The sequence below is a fragment of the Bufo gargarizans genome, chromosome 3 (genome assembly GCF_014858855.1).
Source record: "Bufo gargarizans isolate SCDJY-AF-19 chromosome 3, ASM1485885v1, whole genome shotgun sequence".
Lineage (NCBI taxonomy): Eukaryota > Metazoa > Chordata > Amphibia > Anura > Bufonidae > Bufo > Bufo gargarizans.
Window position 1 is genome coordinate 276617694 of NC_058082.1, and position 21444 is coordinate 276639137.

The 21444-nt window shown below is 43.5% G+C and overlaps 1 protein-coding gene across 5 annotated transcripts in view; it reads left to right on the plus strand.

Moving 5' to 3' along the window:
- The window catches only part of LOC122931852 (multidrug and toxin extrusion protein 2-like), a 129083-nt gene that overhangs the window by 15970 nt on the left and 91669 nt on the right, over window positions 1-21444 (plus strand). For all 5 annotated transcript variants that reach the window (XM_044285903.1, XM_044285907.1, XM_044285906.1 and 2 more), the window contains exon 2: window positions 19784-19885. In XM_044285903.1, coding sequence (XP_044141838.1) covers window positions 19784-19885 — 102 coding nt within the window. The remainder of the gene's footprint in view (window positions 1-19783; window positions 19886-21444) is intronic.

Genomic DNA, 21444 nt, shown 5'->3' on the forward strand with positions numbered 1-21444 from the left:
CCGGCCTTGCGGCAAATCTTCAGTTTTTTTGGCCGGAGCAAAAAGCGCAGCATGCTGCGCTATTTTCTCCGGCCCAAAAACGTTCCGTTCCGGAACTGAAGACATCCTGATGCATCCTGAACGGATTTCACTCCATTCAGAATGCATTAGGATAATCCTGATCAGGATTCTTCCGGCATAGAGCCCCGACGACGGAACTCTATGCCGGAAGACAATAACGCAGGTGTGAAAGAGCCCTAAGACAGAAGGTGAAGAAAGATTTAATTCCTTAGATGTTAGGCAATGTTTATTACAGTATCTTGCCAAATGGAGAAAACTTCAGCTCTTTTTGTTTCCAGGGTCCTAATAAAAGCAGGCCTGCAACCAGGGTGGATTTGATTTAAATCACGATTTAAATTACTAGTCAGTAAGGCTTGATTTAAATCATAGGTTTTTACATAAAGATTCATATTTGGACAATTTTTCTGTTGTACTTAGGAAGGAGAAAAATAATCATTACCTTAATAATAACAATTTAAATAGGATTTATTCAACTGAAACAATAACATTACAGCATGTTATTTGCTTAAACATCCATGTTTGTTGCAGTGTTTGCATTTTGCACGCATGCCTGCCTTACCGATAGGTAAAGGAACTTCATTAAAATATTGCCAAACCGAGTCTCTTTTACGGCCTGCTGCCATTATAGTTTTTTTCCTCCAAGGAAAGAATGTGATAAACCTCAGGTTATACACACAAAAAGATCCAAAGACTTGTCTGTCTGTGGCTGTGCAGTACTGTGCTCAGAAAGTTTCACTTTCATTTTGTAGTACTCCTTGTCTGCTTGCCTTTTCCTCCTTACACTTAGTTTCACTTTCTTCTTGTGCAGATCTATTCCACTCCAAACAATCAGAAAAATATTGTTTTTCTATTCACTGAACTTTAAACTTTGCACTGAAGGGGTTGATTCTGTATTTATAGGTTTGTAGAAGTTAGGATTAAGATCTTTTTCTCAACTCTTTTCATGTTATAAATTCAGTTTTGAGAACTCCAAAATTAAACCAAGCATCTGTGATAATATCTTGTAGGCAGAGAAACTACCCAGTAATCTTACAAAAACCTCTGGAAGAGCATGGCATTGTGAATGGATTAATGGAATTTAACAAAAAATTTAACATATACAGCCTTATTCTACATAATTAAAAAAGTAATCTTTATTTCATAATGAAATAACCTTTGGATGGTAATATATTTTCCTCAAAGAGCATTTTATATAAAAAAAAATCTGATTTAAATAAAAAAATCCGATATTTTTTTTATTTTTATTTTTTTTAATCATTGATTTTTATCCACCCTGCCTGCAACTGAGCTCCTTGGCTATATGGGTTAGATTGGGTATATAACTAGTGTATTTATCTTCGGGGCGTTCTCCTCCTGCAGAATTAAAAGCCCAGTCTACTCATTCTGTTGCTACTGCTTAGCCTTAAAGCGCTTATGCGTTTGAACATCTGCAGGGCTGTAACTTGGTCTTCCCTTTTTCAGACATCTACTTAACCTTCGTTCCTTTGATCCTTCCATGGATGCAAATGGCACCATTCAATGCATAACATTTCTCCCTTTAACAATAAGTTAATAAATAAAGACAGACAACCTTTGTGGAATAAAATGCCCGCAATGCTTTATTAATGGTAACCTTAAATACATTTTCCAGTAATTAACTGGACCACAATTATTGATTATTAAATTAATCAATCAAAATTGTAACTAAACACCGAAGTCCCCTCAGCTAAGTGACACAGCCCCACAAGCCAAGCCTCAACAAGGCAAGGCCCCCCACAAGCACTGCAGCCATTTCTCCACCGCATTCTGCAAACCGACATTAAAAATGTCAAGCCCCACCTCAGACAAATGCACATCATCTCCCCTGTACAATCCGGCCTCAAAACCTTCTAAATCCACATGCCTATAACTACAACCGCCCAACAGCGGAAGAAATTTCGCCATGGCCCTATTCACCCGCTTCTGAATCCTCTCAAAAAAGGCACACTCTGCACTAGGGCTGAAACGATTATTCGAATAACTCGATTAAATCGAGTCAAAAAATTCATCGATGCAGTTTCCCTGCATCGAGGAATCGTTTAAATCACGTGATCACGGAGCGGGAGTGAAATTAAGCGTCTCACTCACCGCTTCCGTGTCCTCCGGAGGCCAGAGAGGCAGGACTGAGCCGGCCGGCACAGAGGAGGGAGGCCCTCCCTCCCCACTGTGCGCGGCTGCCGCTGAACACCAATGAGGACAGAGTAGGAGGAGGAGGAGAGGGACTGTGGCCACTGCACTACCAATGAATCTGCCGGCCATATCCCACATGGTCGTCGTCCCCCCCATCATTGGTGGCAGTTTGCAGTTCCGATCGGAGCCCCAGCAGTGTATTGCTGGGGCTCCGATCGGTTACCATGGCAGCCAGGACGCTACTGAAGTCCTGGCTGTCATGGTATGTTAGTGAGCAGAGAGCAGCGCATTATACTCATGTGCGCTGTGGCCGCCGGTCGCTCCTTCTGTCTGTGCGGCGGATTGCTAATGCTTACAGCATTAGCAATGCGCCGCACAGACCTATGAGAAGGAGCGACCGGCGGCCACAGCGCACGTGAGTATAATGCGCTGCTCTCTGCTCACTAACATACCATGACAGCCAGGACTTCAGTAGCATGACTCCTGGCTGCCTGGGGCTCCGATCGGAACTGCAAACTGCCACCAATGATTAATACTGGGGAGGGAGGGAGGGGGTTGCGTTACCAGAGGGGGGAGGCAGATCAGAGGCTGGGGGAGGGGGAGGCAGATCAGAGGCTGGGGGGAGGCAGATCAGAGGCTGGGGGGGAGGCAGATCAGAGGCTGGGGGCAGGCAGATGGAGAGAGAGTGGTTAATGGAGGCTGCAGGCACCACCTTGGTATGTATAAAGTTATTGGTTTAGAGAGGGGTTAATGAAGGCACCTCCAAGGTGCTTCCATTAACCTCTTCAAACCAATAACTTTATACATGCCTAATGCCAAGGTGCTTCCATTAACCCCTCCAAACCCAATGGGCATGTATAAAGTTATTGGTTTGGAGGGGTTAATGGAAGCACCTTGGCATTAGGCATGTATAAAGTTATTGGTTTGAAGAGGTTAATGGAAGCACCTTGGAGGTGCCTTCATTAACCCCTCTCTAAACCAATAACTTTATACATACCTAATTTCGTACGTTATTTTAAGTAGCTTTTTCTTATTAGATTGTTGTGGAATCATATATCTAGTATCAAATGTATACTTGCTTGTATTATATCTAACAGTTTGCTTAACAAACAAGATGGCCCCTGAAGTAGCAGCCAGCTCCCTTAATAATCCCTTACTAAACACTTTATGATATTGAAATTGCTGACATAGTGCTGACATTGCTAAAGTATGGAGTGATAATGTGATACCTTGTCATGGGACTTAGTAATGTGACAATTAGATCATCAAATTAGCCGAGTCATAAAGTTCCTCTTTTTTGCTATAAAAAAATCATGTAATCTCAATAAACGCAGCATCTTGCATTGACTGACTTCTCTGTGACAGTCTGTGTGTGATCTCTTTCAAGGCGTACGTATGCCAATTATTTTATATCATTCGGAGCAATACATCAACAATACATCACTGACTATTGGAGTCAGATCCAGAACCATATCAAGATTACTCGATGAATCGAGAAATATAATCGATAGAATACTCGATTACAAAAATATTCGTTTACTGCAGCCCTACTCCGCACCCAACACAATCTCGGAATTATCTCAGAAAAAAACAACTTGGTACCAGGCAACATACACTGTAACAAAGAAAGGTCCTTCTTCATTTCCCACAACAAGTCACACGTCTTAACCTTGCCAATATCATTACCCCCTACATGCAAAATAATCACATCCGGCAACGGCCACATAGTAATGAGCCTCCTAACTTCAAACAATACCCTCCTCCAAACCAGACCACGGATCCCCCACCAAAATAACTGCAACTCAGAACTGTTAAAAGCCAAATTCTATGAGTAAGATCAATTTTCAGCTCGCTTCTGAGCCCAGTATATAAAAGAATGGCCCAAGATCCACACTACACCCTGGCTGCTTGCAAAGAACAAACACTAATTAGTGAGATAACAACAAATCCGGTCTCGCATAAAGCTTAACTCTGAGAATCCCAACACCCAATCCTGCGGATTACGGACTTGTCAAGCCCACACATAGCTGCCTCAGTAGCCGCACCAATTCTAAACGAATGCGATGAGATCTTAAGAGAGCTAAGCTCCAAAACACCCAGACATTTCTTCAAAACTGCCCCAAACTGGAATCTAGTCAACGGAGAACAATCCCTATGCAACAAAAACGGGCCCACTTTTGAAGGGCATACCGCTACCCAAGACCTAGCCACCGAAACGGGACACGGCACCGAACCCGGCCAGTGATTCAACCAAATAATCCTACCCCTCCCAACCTGATCCGTCTTAGAGTACCTCAGCAATATTTCCACCGATGAATCCCTAACATACACATCCGAATATGCTAACCCAGAACACACTGACCTACTCGCTGACGCCATCTCCCCAACCCGCAAAGCTGCAAAAAAGGCAAAACAAAACGCTGTTCTAAACAAAAGCACCTCAAACTCATCAAAACAAACATCCGGTAAAACCCTAAACAAATCCAACAACAACGGAATCGAGATCGGCCTCCTAACATCAATATTAGAAAACTGCTTCCTATACCCTCTGCCTAATCTGGAAACACGCCGAAAGAGGTGGATCGCCAAACAAATTCCCCCGGTTCCTTCTTGGGCACAATACCTAACGGGGACAATCTAAAATTTGCAAAAGGAGGGTCCCTGAACGGGCCCGCAATCCTTCCCAACTCCAACTCCTTCTGCAACTTCACTTTAACCACATCCCTATGAACAGAAACAGATTTTAAATTATCCACCCAGCAACAGCCAGTGCCAAGGAACTCAAGAATTTCAAACCCCTCATTGAACCCATCAAAAATTAACTTGGCTTTCTGCTGCTCTGGGTAATGATCTAACCAAGGACACATTGCGGACAATCTCACTGGACTCCATGCTCTTAAGTAACTGTTCCTTGGTACCAGGCTGCTGATGGCTTGATTGAGAGTTTCTTTTGAAGCAACGCACCATGGGATGTGCGCCCCCACAAAAGTCGCACTCGTGCCTGTAACGACAATGATTCAACCATTTACATGAGCTCTCATTAAACGCAAAACAAAGACCTTTCCTAATAGCAAGCTGAGCTGTATTCGCAGTCCTGACTGGGGCTAACTTCTGAGGTAACATCAAATTTACCCATAAACCGATATCCTTCACACCCCACCTAAGCGCAGGGTGGACTGCCAATTTCTGGCAAAAAGTCTCATCATAATAAAACCAGGCTAAGCCCCCAAAATTGCGATACGCCTCAATAATGATATCCATGTGCTGAAATAAACCGGAACAGAATTCCGGGTGCTTCTCACGCAAGACAGCAGAAAAAATACAAAACGCCTGAATCCAATTATTAAGCGATCTAGGCATAAAACGTCTCCTCTCCTCGCCCTTATCCTCCTTCTTATCTGACCTAGTTACATGCTCCTTGACAGAAGGCAGTAATGACATAATATCAACATATTCAGCACGCCAAATCCTCTCCTTAATGCTGATGCTTAAATGAAACCCAAGGGGCGACACCTCACACGCCAACGCCTCCTTAACACACGTCTCTCTGACACCAGCGCCTTTATCCAACAGCGGAACATAAGCATCAGCATTGAGTTGGAGCCAGCGCCCCATACACCAGCAGCAGCATTAGCCGACAACCTGCTCACCGCATTAACCCTCTGACCACCAGCAGCAACACACATATCCGCAGCAGCATTACTAGCTAAACTACTCACTGCGTTAACCCCTTGACTGCCTGTATTAACACACAAATCCGCAGAGCGTTTAATGCGCATGCGCCGGCCCGTACATCCCGATATTTTGGTAGTTTACTTCCGCCGGCTAGATCGGGCCGCGCATGCGCATTAAACGCTCTGCTGCCTCTGCCCTAGTGGGTAATGGAGTGCGCAGGCGCCGGATTTGTCATTAACTGGAGGATGGTATCTGACGAACCGAGGGCGGGCCAGAGGGGTGAAAGGGGAGGGGTTTGATTTGAACAGCGCCGTGGAGCCTGGGCACCGGCCGCATAAACGCCGCCCCTGGGCACCTTCAGAACCTGATTGGCATATGGATTAAAAGCGTTTTTAAGAGAGAATAGGCGACGGACAGCAATATGAAAGGTAAGATTATAATATGGGGAATGTAATGGTTATCATGATGTTTGTGTTGTGTAATGGTCATTTTAGGTGAAAGACTCCCTTTAATAAAACCATGCAAAGCATCAGGGACAGGGGTATCTTACCAGCCTGATGCACCTCCTGGAGACAACCAGAGGTTGAAGGGACCGCTCGTCCTGCAGATTCATGGGGGCCCGGAGAAGGCTCAACCACATCTTGTGGGAACCCCTCAACAGGCAACCGCAACGCTTCTTGAAGCCGGCTGCCAGATCCTAGCACCGGATTAACAGCTTCCTGGTTCCGGGTCAAAATGCTGTCCCCCGCAAAACTGCTAGCATTTCCTCCGTTCTGGACCCTCTGCGCAGCACTCTCAATGGTGCTGGAGGACCGGAGACTCCGACGGCGAGACTGGGCAGACAACTCGCGAGAACCGCTCCTTCAACTTCCAGCAGCAGGGGGAGGGGTATGGGCAGACCTGGCTTTACGGGACCTCTTGCCTGAACGCACCAATGCCCCCGCCCTCCCCGCTCATACCCGGCACGGACATCACAGGCAGGATCGGACCGGAACAGGATGCAGCGCGACGGAACCCGGAACACCGGACAGCGACACGGGCGACGATAACAGGAGGGGTGACATCACACCAGCAGGAGACATCACTGCGGGAAGCGGTGACGGGAGGACCGAAGGCTCAGTCAAAGCCGGACGAGGCGGTGAGGTAAGCGCAGCAGCAGACAGGACATCAGGCGGCGGCATCTCCAGGCAGGCTCTCAACCAATCTTCTCCAGTGCCCTCAGCTTTCTCGATCAAGCGACGAAGCAGTGTTTCCATCTTCAAACGGTGCGATGATCCGGTCTTCACAACTGGCCCAGAAGCGCCGCCGCACCTGGAATATAAAGCCCTAGCACTTCCCGCCACCGTACTCGCCACCAACCAGGGTCCCCGACTCCCCTCAGCAACAGCAGCGGGCCAACCAGCTGAGACCCCAGCTGTCACTAAGATAAACAGGCAACCCAAAACAAGCATCCTGAGGTAACCTGCAAGAAAAAGCGGGAAAAAAGGCAAAAAACACAAGAAAAGAAGGGGGGGGGGGGGAGAAATGGAGAAAAGCAGCCATAACAATAATCTAAAGCCACATAAGTGTAAGGTACTATTGCCCCCATGTGTCCCCCAAGCTAAACGCTCTGGGGGGCCCTCTCATTCGGTAGAAAGTTATACAAGTAGTGGTACCTACCTAGGATGGGTTTTTCCTGTGTTTTTTCTCATAGTGCCGTTGTGGGGGAAAGGAAAACAGTTACCATAATTTGATTTTCTGGAGCCCACAACAGCACTTTTTTATTTTATTTTTTTTTATTTTTTTTTATACCTTCCTGGGTTCTTCTTTGGGTTTCCTGTTTTCAGGGTGGATAAAAAAAACTGATTTAAAAAAATAAATCTGATTATTTTTTTTTATTTTTTATTTTTTTTTAAATGCTGATGACACAAAGATTTGTAACAGGGTTGATGTTCCCTGAGGGATACACCAAATCGAAAAGGATTTAGGAAAACTAGAGGAATGGTAAAAAATCTGGCAACTAAAATTTAATGTTGATAAGTGCAAGATAATGCACCTGGGGCGTAAAAACCCAAGAGCAGAATATAAAATCAGTGATACAGTCCTAACCTCAGTATCTGAAGAAGGGGATTTAGGGGTCATTATTTCAGAAGACTTAAAGGTAGGCAGACAATGTCATAGAGCAGCAGGAAATGCTAGCAGAATGCTTGGGTGTATAGGGAGAGGTATTACCAGTAGAAAGAGGGAGGTGCTCATGCCGCTCTACAGAGCACTAGTGAGACCTCATTTGGAGTATTGTGCGCAGTACTAGAGACCATATCTCCAGAAGGATATTGATACTTTGGAGAGAGTTTAGAGAAGAGCTACTAAACTAGTACATTGATTGCAGGATAAAACTTACCAGGAAAGAAAAAGGACCTTAACATGTATAGCTTGGAAGAAAGACGAGACAAAAGGGATATGATAGAAACTTTTAAATACATAAAGGGAATCCACAAGGTAAAAGAAGAAAAACTGCTACAAGAGGACATAGTTTTAAATTAGAGGGGCAAAGGTTTAAAGGTAATATCAGGAAGTATTACTTTACTGAGAGAGTAGTGGATGCATGGAATAGCCTTCCTGCAGAAGTGGTAGCTGCAAATACAGTGAAGGAGTTTAAGCATGCATGGGATAGGCATAAGGCCATCCTTCATATAAGATAGGGCCAGCGGCTATTCATAGTATTCAGTATATTGGGCAGACTAGATGGGCCAAATGGTTCTTATCTGCCGACACATTCTATGTTTCTATTTCTGTAATTTTTTGGGTAAATAGATTCCATTAATCCATTCACAATGTCATGCTCTTCCAGAGGTTTTGGCAAGATTATTGGGCAGTTTCTCTGCCTACAAGATATTATCACAGATGCTTGGTATACTTTTGCAGTTCTTAAAACTGAATTTGACTCAGCAGAGATCACATGCCTCTTCTCCACAGAAAAAATGTTATAACATGAACAGAGTTGAGAAAAATACCTTAATCCTAACTTCTACAAACCTATGAATGCAGAATCAACCTAATCAAACTAAAATGAAAAGTTGATTTCCTGTCATGCTCCGGAAGCAACTGACCGCACCCAATGAATTAGCGTTTTCCTCGTTCATTGGGTAATCGGCGGCACCTTTACCAGGGCAGATAATCGCTAACGAGCGTTAAAAAAAAAAAAAAACGTTTTCAAAGTTTAATTATTTGTACCTTCTGCCTATTCTAATATAACTTGGTATGCTCGATGGTAATGAGTCTTTAACCTCCTCAGGACCGCCGTACGCAGGATTGCGTCCTGCCGGCGGCCCTGCTCTTCTGGGTGGACGCATATACGCGTCCTCCCGCGAGAGCCGAGATTTCCTGTGAACGCGCGCACACAGGCGCGCGCGCTCACAGGAACGGAAGGTAAGCGAGTGGATCTCCAGCCTGCCAGCGGCTCCATTCAGACGTCCGCATGTGTTTTGCGGATCCGATCCATATATCCATAGATCCGTAAAAATCATACGGACGTCTGAATGGAGCCTTACAGGGGGGTGATTACCCATATACACTCCCTGATCACCCCCTGTCATTGATCACCCCCCTGTAAGGCTCCATTCAGACGTCCGTATGATTTTTACGGATCCATGGATCGGATCCGCAAAACACATGCGGACGTCTGAATGGAGCCTTACAGGGGGGTGATCAATGACAGGCGGGTGATCACCCATATACACTCCCTGATCACCCCCCTGTCATTGATCACCCCCCTGTAAGGCTCCATTCAGACGTCCGCATGTGTTTTGCGGATCCGATCCATGGATCCGTAAAAATCATACGGACGTCTGAATGGAGCCTTACAGGGGGGTGATCAATGACAGGGGGGTGATCACCCATATACACTCCCTGATCACCCCCTGTCATTGATCACCCCCCTGTAAGGCTCCATTCAGACGTCCGCATGATTTTTACGGATCCATGGATCGGATCCGCAAAACACATGCGGACGTCTGAATGGAGCCTTACAGGGGGGTGATCAATGACAGGCGGGTGATCACCCATATACACTCCCTGATCACCCTGTAAGGCTCCATTCAGACGTCCGCATGTGTTTTTGTTTTTTCTTACTAAGTCTCATATTCCACTAACTTGTGTCAAAAAATAAAATCTCACATGAACTTACCATACCCCTCACGGAATCCAAATGCGTAAACATTTTTAGACATTTATATTCCAGACTTCTTCTCACGCTTTAGGGCCCCTAAAAAGCCAGGGCAGTATAAATACCCAACATGTGACCCCATTTCGGAAAGAAGACACCCCAAGGTATTCTGTGAGGGGCATATTGAGTCCATGAAAGATTGAAATTTTTGTCCTAAGTTAGCGGAAAGTGAGACTTTGTGAGAAAAAAACAAAAAAAATCAATTTCCGCTAACTTATGCAAAAAATAAAAAATTTCTATGAACTCGCCAGGCTCCTCATTGAATACCTTGGGGTGTCTTCTTTCCAAAGTGGGGTCACATGTGGGGTATTTATACTGCCCTGACTTTTTAGGGGCCCGAAAGTGTGAGAAGAAGTCTGGGATCCAAATGTCTAAAAATGCCCTCCTAAAAGGAATTTGGGCCGCTTTGCGCATCTAGGCTGCAAAAAAGTGTCACACATCTGGTATCGCCGTACTCAGGAGAAGTTGGGGAATGTGTTTTGGGGTGTCATTTTACATATACCCATGCTGGGTGAGAAAAATATCTTGGTCAAATGCCAACTTTGTATAAAAAAATTGGAAAAGTTGTCTTTTGCCAAGATATTTCTCTCACCCAGCATGGGTATATGTAAAATGACACCCCAAAACACATTCCCCAACTTCTCCTGAGTACGGCGATACCAGATGTGTCACACTTTTTTGCAGCCTAGGTGGGCAAAGGGGCACATATTCCAAAGTGCACCTTTCGGATTTCACCGGTCATTTTTTACACATTTTGATTGCAAAGTTCTTCTCACACATTTGGGCCCCTAAATTGCCAGGGCAGTATAACTACCCCACAAGTGACCCCATTTTGGAAAGAAGACACCCCAAGGTATTCCGTGAGGGGCATGGCGAGTTCCTAGAATTTTTTATTTTTTGTCGCAAGTTAGTGGAATATGAGACTTTGTAAGAAAAAAATAAAAATAAAAAATCATCATCATTTTCCGCTAACTTGTGACAAAAAATAAAAAGTTCTATGAACTCACTATGCCCATCAGCGAATACCTTAGGGTGTCTACTTTCCGAAATGGGGTCATTTGTGGGGTTTTTCTACTGTTTGGGCATTGTAGAACCTCAGGAATCATGACAGGTGCTCAGAAAGTCAGAGCTGCTTCAAAAAGCGGAAATTCACATTTTTGTACCATAGTTTGTAAACGCTATAACTTTTACCCAAACCATTTTATTTTTAAAAAAACATTTTTTTTTATCAAAGACATGTAGAACTATAAATTTAGCGAAAAATTTATATATGGATGTCGTTTTTTTTGCAAAATTTTACAGCTGAAAGTGAAAAATTTCATTTTTTTTTGCAAAAAAATCGTTACATTTCGATTAATAACAGAAAATGTAAAAATGTCAGCAGCAATAAAATACCACCCAATGAAAGCTCTATTAGTGAGAAGAAAAGGAGGTAAAATTCATTTGGGTGGTAAGTTGCATGACCGAGCGATAAATGGTGAAAGTAGTGTAGTGCAGAAGTGTAAAAAGTGCTCTGGTCATGAAGGGGGTTTCAGCTAGCGGGGCTGAAGTGGTTAAAGAGGACCTTTCATGGTTTTGTATTGAGATAAATACATTTACTTGCGGGCTTATGCTGCCACCCTGCCTGATTTTTATTTATTTATTTTTTAAATATCGCTCCTGCGCCCCACTGTGCCCCCGGTATTTTTCGCGCTCAGTATGCTAATAATGAGCATCGGTACAGGGAGGAGACTGCTGAACAGATCTGTGCTAAAGGCATAGATCTGTTCAAAGTGTAACTCAAATACAGTACAATACACTATATAGCGTACTGTACTGTATTATACAGACATCAGACCCACTGGATCTTCAAGAACCAAGTGGGTCTGGGTCAAAAAAATGTGAGAAAAGTAAAGATTACAAAAAAAACACTTATCACTGAATAAAAAAAAAAAAAAATACACTACACATATTAGGTATCACCGTGTCCGTAACGACCTGATCTATAAAACGGTCATGTTACTTTCCCTGCACGGTGAACGCCATAAAAATAAAAAAATAAAAACAATGAGGAAATTGAAATTTTGCTCACCTTACTTCCCCAAAAAGGTAATAAAAGTGATAAAAAAAAGTTGCATGTAAGCCAAAATAGTACCAATCAAACCGTCATCTCATCCCGCAAAATTCATACCCTACCCAAGATAATCACCCAAAAAACTGAAAAAACTATGGCTCTTAGACTATGGAAATGTTTTTTTTTTTTTCAAAAATGAAATAATTGTATAAAACTTACATGAATAAAAAAAAAAGTATACATATTAGGTATCGCCGCGTCCGTATCGACCGGCTCTATAAAAATATCACATGACCTAACTGGTGACCACCGTAAAAAAATTAAAATCAAAACGGTGTAAGAAAAGCAATTTTTTGTCCTCTTACGTCACAAAAAGTGTAATAGCAAGCTATCAAAAAGTCATATGCACCCCAAAATAGTGCCAAACTGGCATCTCATTCCACAAAAAAATGAGATCCTACCTAAGATAATCGCCCAAAAACTGAAAAAACTATGGCTCTCAGACTATTGAGACACTAAAACATGATTTTTTTTCAAAAATGAAATCATTGTGTAAAACTTACATATATAAAGAAATTGGATACATATTAGGTATTGCCGCGTCCGTGACAACCTGCTCTATAAAAATACCACATGATCTAACCTGTCAGATGAATGTTGTAAATAACACACAAAAACAGTGCCAAAAAAGCTATTTCTTGTTACCTTGCCTCACAAAAAGTGTAATCTAGAGCAACCAAAAATCATATGTACCCTAAACTAGTACCAACAAAACTGCCACCCTATCCCGTAGTTTCTAAAATGGGGTCACTTTTTTGGAGTTTCTACTCTAGGGGTGCATCAGGGGGGCTTCAAATGGGACATGGTGTAAAAAAAAAAAAACAGTCCAGCAAAATCTGCCTTCCAAAAACCGTATGGCATTCCTTTCCTTCTGCACCCTGCCGTGTACCCGTACAGCAGTTTACAACCACATATGGGGTGTTTCTGTAAACTACAGAATCAGGGCCATAAAGAATGAGTTTTGTTTGGCTGTTAACCCTTGCTTTGTAACTGGAAAAAAAATATTAAAATGGAAAATCTGCCCAAAAAGTTAAATTTTGAAATTGTATCTCTATTTTCCATTAAATCTTGTGCAACACCTAAAGGGTTAACAAAGTTTGTAAAATCAGTTTTGAATACCTTGAGGGGTGTAGTTTCTTAGATGGGGTCACTTTTATGGAGTTTCTACTCTAGGGGGGCATCAAATGGGACATAGTGTCAAAAAAACCAGTCCAGCTAAATCTGCCTTCCAAAAACCATACGGCGCACCTTTCCCTCTACGCCCTACTGTGTGCCCGTACAGTAGTTTACGGCCACATATGGGGTGTTTCTGCAAACTACAGAATCGGGGCAATAAATATAGCATTTTGTTTGGTTGTTAACCCTTGCTTTGTTACTGAAAAAAATGGATTAAAATGGAAAATTCAGAAATCTAAATTCTGAAATTTTATCACCATTTGCCATCAACTCTTGTGGATCACCTAAAGGGTTAACGACGTTTGTAAAATCAGTTTTGAATACCTTGAGGGGTGTAGTTTCCAGAATGGGGTAATTTTTGGGTGGTTTCTATTATGTAAGACTCACAAAGTGACTTCAGACCTGAACTGGTCCCTAAAAAGTGGGTTTTTGAAAATTTCTGAAAAATTTCAAGATTTGCTTCTAAACTTCTAAGCCTTGTAACATCCCCCAAAAATAAAATATCATTCCCAAACTGATCCAAACATGAAGTAGACATATGGGGAATGTAAAGTAATAACTATTTTTGTAGGTATTGCTATGTATTATAGAAGTAGAGAAATTGAAACTTGGAAATTTGCAATTTTAAAAAAAATATTGGTATTTTTTATAAATAAAAATGATTTTTTTTTTTACTTCATTTTACCAGTGTCATGAAGTACAATATGTGACCGAAAGAGAAGACTTCATCGGCGCAGGCGCACTGAGGGAGTGCTGAGGAGGCGAGCCTCCTCATCTCAGAGCGCCTGCGCCGAATGAACACAGGCGCGCGATTTTTTTAAATGCTGACAGGGCCGGCCAGAGGAGGAGATCGCGGCTGGCCCTGTTAATCAACACGACGAGGGGGCGGTTTTTTGTAGACGCCCTACTTGCTGGTAGAGACCTAATTTACATATTATAAAAGTTCGTTTTTATAAGAAACTGCTGAAGGAAAGTAAGTAACTCCATTATATTTTCATATATCGCAGTATAAGGAATTTACCTAGCCCAAAAGAAAAAAATTACTTTAGTGGGGTGACAGAAGCCCTTTAACCACCTCCGGACCGCCTAACGCAGATGTGCGGTCCGGAGGTGGCGGCCCTGCGCAGAGTCACGCATATATGCGTCATCTCGCAAGGGCCGGGATTTCCTGTGAACGCGCGCACACAGGCGCGCGCGCTCACAGGAACGGAAGGTAAGCGAGTGGATCTCCAGCCTGCCAGCGGCGATCGCTCGCTGGCAGGCTGGAGATCCGAATTTTTTAACCCCTAACAGGTATATTAGACGCTGTTTTCATAACAGCGTCTAATATACCTCCTACCTGGTCCTCTGGTGGTCCCTTTTGTTAGGATCGACCACCAGAGGACTCAGGTAGGTCAGTACAGTCGCACCAAACACCACACTACACTACACCCCTCCCCACCGTCACTTATTAACCCCTTATAAACCCCTGATCACCCATGATCACCCCATATAAACTCCCTGATCACCCCCCTGTCATTGATCACCGCCCTGTCATTGATCACCCCCCTGTCAGGCTCCGTTCAGACGTCCGTATGATTTTTACGGATACATGGATCGGATCCGCAAAACGCATACGGACGTCTAAATGGAGCCTTACAGGGGGGTGATCAATGACAGGCGGGTGATCACCCATATACACTCCCTGATCACCCCCTGTCATTGATCACCCCCCTGTCACTGATGACCCCCCTGTAAGGCTCCATTCAGACGTCCGCATGATTTTTACGGATCCATGGATACATGGATCGGATCCGCAAAACACATGCGGACGTCTGAATGGAGCCTTACAGGGGGTGATCAATGACAGGCGGGTGATCACCCATATACACTCCCTGATCACCCCCTGTCATTGATCACCCCCCTGTCACTGATCACCCCCCTGTAAGGCTCCATTCAGACGTCCGCATGATTTTTACGGATCCATGGATACATGGATCGGATCCGCAAAACACATGCGGACGTCTGAATGGAGCCTTACAGGGGGTGATCAATGACAGGTGGGTGATCACCCATATACACTCCCTGATCACCCCCTGTCATTGATCACCCCCCTGTCATTGATCACCCCCCTGTAAGGCTCCATTCAGACGTCCGCATGATTTTTACGGATCCATGGATACATGGATCGGATCCGCAAAACACATGCAGACGTCTGAATGGAGCCTTACAGGGGGTGATCAATGACAGGCGGGTGATCACCCATATACACTCCCTGATCACCCCCCTGTCATTGATCACCCCCCTGTAAGGCTCCATTCAGACGTCCGCATGTGTTTTGTGGATCCAATCCATGTATCCATGGATCCGTAAAAATCATGCGGATGTCTGAATGGAGCCTTACAGGGGGGGTGATCACCCTGATCACCCCCTGTCATTGATAACCCCCCTGTAAGGCTCCATTCAGACGTCCGCATGTGTTTTGCGGATCCGATCCATGGATCCGTAAAAATTATACGGACGTCTCAATGGAGCCTTACCAGGGGGGTGATCAATGACAGGGGGGTGATCAGGGAGTCTATATGGGTGATCACCCCCCTGTCATTGATCACCCCCCTGTCATTAATCACCCCCCCCCCCCCCCGGTAAGGCTCCATTCAGACATTTTTTTTGGCACAAGTTAGCGGAAATTTTTTGTTTGTTTTTGTTTTAGTTTTTTCTTACTAAGTCTCATATTCTACTAACTTGTGTCAAAAAATAAAATCTCCCATGAACTCACCGTACCCCTCACGGAATCCAAATGCGTAAACATTTTTAGACATTTATATTCCAGACTTCTTCTCACGCTTTAGGGCCCCTAAAAAGCCAGGGCAGTATAAATACCCCACATGTGACCCCATTTCGGAAAGAAGACACCCCAAGGTATTCCGTGAGGGGCATATTGAGTCCATGAAAGATTGACATTTTTGTCCTAAGTTAGCGGAAAGTGAGACTTTGTGAGAAAAAAACCAAAAAAATCAATTTCCGCTAACTTATGCAAAAAATAAAAAATTTCTAGGAACTTGCCAGGCCCCTCATTGAATACCTTGGGGTGTCTTCTTTCCAAAGTGGGGTCACATGTGGGGTATTTATACTGCTCTGGCTTTTTAGGTGCCCGAAAGTGTGAGAAGAAGTCTGGGATCCAAATGTCTAAAAATGCCCTCCTAAAAGGAATTTGGGCCCCTTTGCGCATCTAGGCTGCAAAAAAAAGTGTCACACATCTGGTATCGCCGTACTCAGGAGAAGTTGGGCAATGTGTTTTGGGGTGTCATTTTACATATACCCATGCTGGGTGAGAAAAATATCTTGGTCAAATGCCAACTTTGTATAAAAAAATAGGAAAAGTTGTCTTTTGCCAAGATATTTCTCTCACCCAGCATGGTTATATGTAAAATGGCACCCCAAAACACATTCCCCAACTTCTCCTGAGTACGGCGATACCAGATGTGTGACACTTTTTTGCAGCCAAGGTGGGCAAAGGGGCACATATTCCAAAGTGCACCTTTTGGATTTCACCGGTCATTTTTTACACATTTTGATTGCAAGGTACTTCTCACACATTTGGGCCCCTAAATTGCCAGGGCAGTATAACTACCCCACAAGTGACCCCATTTTGGAAAGAAGACACCCCAAGGTATTCATGTGAGGGGCACGGCGAGTTCCTAGAATTTTTTATTTTTTGTCACAAGTTAGTGGAATATGAGACTTTGTAAGAAAAAAATAAAAATAAAAAATCATCATCATTTTCCGCTAACTTGTGACAGAAAATAAAAATTTCTATGAACTCACTATGCCCATCAGCGAATACCTTAGGGTGTCTACTTTCCGAAATGGGGTCATTTGTGGGGTTTTTCTACTGTCTGGGCATTGTAGAACCTCAGGAATCATGACAGGTGCTCAGAAAGTCAGAGCTGCTTCAAAAAGCGGAAATTCACATTTTTGTACCATAGTTTGTAAACGCTATAACCTTTACCCAAACCATTTTTTTTTTTTGCCCAAACATTTTTTTTTTATCAAAGACATGTAGAACTATAAATTTAGCGAAAAATTTTACAGCTGAAAGTGAAAAATGTCATTTTTTTGCAAAAAAATCGTTACATTTCGATTAATAACAAAAAAAGTAAAAATGTCAGCAGCAATAAAATACCACCAAATGAAAGCTCTATTAGTGAGAAGAAAAGGAGGTAAAATTCATTTGGGTGGTAAGTTGCATGACCGAGCGATAAACGGTGAAAGGAGTGTAGTGCCGAAGTGTAAAAAGTGCTCTGGTCATGAAGGGGGTTTCAGCTAGCGGGGCTGAAGTGGTTAAAGTGACACTGGTCAGATTTGCAAAAAATGGCCTGGTCCTTAAGGTGAAATAAGGCTGTGTCCTTAAGGGGTTAAGTGTACCTAAAGTGGTAATGGTGAACCCTATGGTGGAATGGTAGACTGTAATATATTTTATTGAAAGTGCCTGCTTCTGCACCTATATCTTTTCCCAGGGGTGGACTAGCCACTTTACAAATTTACAGAAGGTGGGTCAGCACAAGTAGGCTGGGCAAACACAAATAGGTGGGGTCAGCCATACTGTCTGCAGTGCAGGCTACAGGCCTCTTCCAACCTGAGGTCTCAGATGTCTGCATCCCTGTGTCCTCTGTATAGGCTTCATGCCTACTGTCCTCTTTCCTACGGGAGTGAACAGCGGGGAAGAAAGCCATGGGCATCTGTGCCCACAGCTGTATTTAACCGTATCACCATCTTGATAATGGTGAACTGAAGAGGGCATCTGTTGTACTTGGCTTGGGTACATAAGTACATGATGCACCAATTGTTAATTAATGCTGAGAGTGTGAGGTCATTGTACTCTGTTAAAGAGGGCTCAGGTGTTCCCGCCCCTGCATGGATCATGTTTCTGAAGTGACTGATTATACCCCTACACACAAGTCTATACACAGCCCATTGAGGTCTGTGAAAAAGGAGAGGAGAAGTCAGACCCAGCTGTAGCTACTACTGGGAGATTCATCTCACACCAGATCAGGTTTATCAGATCAAACATTATCCTTCTCTTGGATGAGATAATAAATCACTTCCTCACAGTTCTGTCTGCTGTAAGCTCATCTCTCTGTTTCATAGACGGTGAACAGGGCAAGGAGTAAGAAATAAATACAGGAACAGGCACTTTTCTTGAAAAAATTATATAACAAAGTTTGCTAGTTTCACATATATTATTGGATTATGAAAAATACAAGTTTGGGTAAAGTTTAAAGGGTTTCTGTCATGAGAAATAACATTATGTAGCTGACTGACATTAGTGATGTGCTAATGTCTGCAGTACATAACAGTATGCTTTATAACTCCCTGCTCCGTCTATGCACCCTATGGCACGCCCAGGTCCAGTTAATTGACTTTCGAGTCCTCCTCAGTGTCCCGTAAATCCCGCACCTGCGCCATCCCGCTTAGTATTCGGCGCAGGAGCAGTGAGTGAAGGACACGCTCCTGCTGCCGACTTCCTCACTGCGCCGAAGGAAGGAAGCCGGCAGCATGAGCGCGTCCTTCACTCACTGGGCCTTCGCCGAATACTAAAAGGGACGGCGCAGGATTTACGGGACACTGAGGAGAGCTCGAAAGTCAATCAACTGGACCTGGGCGTGCCAAAGAGTGCATAGACCGAGCCTCTAGGTGCTGAAGCAACGCCCCAGTAGCGCCTAGAGGCTCATTAGCATATTATAAAAGTCTTTATTTAAAGAGAACGGCGGCAGGCACATCGCTAATGTCAGTCAGCTACATAATGATTTCTCATGACAGAAACCCTTTAAGCTTTTCCCGCTTAATGTTGACATAAATATCAGAAAACACTTTATTGGTATAGTTTGGTCAATATTTATTTATTTTATGCACTTATATAGCATTACTATATTCCACAGTGCTTTACAGACATTAGCATCAAGCTGTCCCCAATAGGCCTCACAATCATTGACATTCATTGTCAATGGGGACAGAACAGAATGCACCAGAATGCATTCTGTTCCGTTTGGTTGTATTACCTTGCTGGATGGAAAAACACTGCAAGCAGCGTTTTCCTGTCCGGCAGGGGATGCGGAGCAAGACGGATCCAGCATGAAACACAATGTAAGTCAATAGTGCCAGATCAGTTTTCTCGGACACAAAAGACATACAGTGGTTTTAGTGCCGGATCCGTCATGACCATTTTAAAAATAATACAACCGGATCCGTTCATAACCGATGCAGCCAGCTGTATTATCCTAACGGAAGTGTGTTTGCTGAACCCTGCCGGAAAATGGAAGTAGCCTAAGCTGAGCAGCATCTCCATTGAAGCATGCATACGTATACATGTTATAAATAGTAAAATCACACTCATACTAATTTCTTGTTTAACTCTTTTTTTCTAGTTCCTCTCGCAAATAATGGTGTTCCTAATTAATATTGTGAGCTCCATATTCTGTGGTCATTTGGGCAAGATTGAACTAGACTCTGTAACACTTGCTGTAGCCGTAAGTATTAGCAATGTAGCTTAACTATAGATTGACAGTAAGACACATCATATGTTAATGGTTTAATTTAAAAAGATTCTCTGGGTTTTTCATAAAATCCTGGCATCTTCCTGTGTAGGAACAGTTAGAAGAGGAGAACTCTTTCAGAATAATCTGATATGGAAAATACAGTTTGACAATTTATGGCTGTGTTGTCTACGTGTTTTGGACCACACTGGTCTCTTCATCAGGAACACAATAACGTGGCTTAATAAAATAAACCATGTTATAAAAAATAAAATAAAATAAAACACTTGAAGGTCAGCGTCCAAGGAATGGGTGGAGAGTATGCAAATAGTTCACAAATAAAGTAATATATAAAATCTAATATCGGAATAATCTATAAAACTGCATGCTCCTTATTGAAATAGCTAGTGCCGCTGAAAGAGTCATCCTCTTCTTACTGCTCCTACTCTTTAGAACCCCGGCCCGGCTGTGGACCAGTAAGGTCTGTGTGCAGCACCTCAAGAACAGTTAATCCCCACTCCCCCTGGGTTTGGTGAGCTGCATTGCCCTGAGCAGCCGTTTGTTGTCTATACTGTCCTATCATGCTGATGTTCTCCCTCTTCTTTTCTTATTATGTGATTGTCCTGTGTAGGAAAGTAGTTTGGTCAGTATTTCTAACGTCTCACGCCCGATGCCGCTGTCCCCGTTTCCTAAGGCCCCCTTCACACGGGCGTCACGGGTGAAGGCCGGATACGTTTAGGGTGCATTGCGGGAAACCCGCACGAGTAGGCACGCAATTTCAGTCAGTTTTGTCTGCGATTTGCGTTCCGATGTTCAGTTATTTTTCATGCGAGTTTTGCATGCGCGTGAGAAAAACCTTAATGTGGTACCCAGACCCGAACCCAGACTTCTTCACTGAAGTTCGGGTTTGGTGTTCTGTAGATTTTATTTTCCATTATAACAATAATAACATTCTTTAATACAGAATGCTAAGTATAATGTCAATTCAGGGTTAAAAAATTATAAAAACATAACTCACCTCATCCACTTGATCGCGCAGGCGGCATCGTCATCTTTCTTTTTCTTTCAGGACCTGCAAAAAGACCTTTGACGTAATCGCGCTCACCACGTGGTGAGCGCGATTACGTCATCAAAGGTCCTTTTCAGGTCCTGAAAGAGGAAGAAAGAAGACTATGCCGGCTGCGCGATCAAGTGGATGAGGCGAGTTAATTTTTTTTAATTTTTTTAACCCCTCAAGGCACATTTTATTAAGCATTCTGTATTAAGAATGCTATTATTTTCCCTTATAACCATGTTATAGTGGGAAAATAATACAGTGAATAGACTTTAATGGGGTCCGGGGTTGCTCATCCCTATAATCTCCTAGCAACCATGCGTAAAAATCGCACCGCATGCGCACTTGTTTGCGGATGCTTCTGATTTTCACGCAGCCCCATTTATTTCTATGGGGCCTGCGTTGTGTGAAAAACGCAGAATATAGAACATGCTGCGATTTTCACGCAATGCACAAGTGATGCGTGAAAATCACTGCTCATCTGCACAGCCCCATTGAA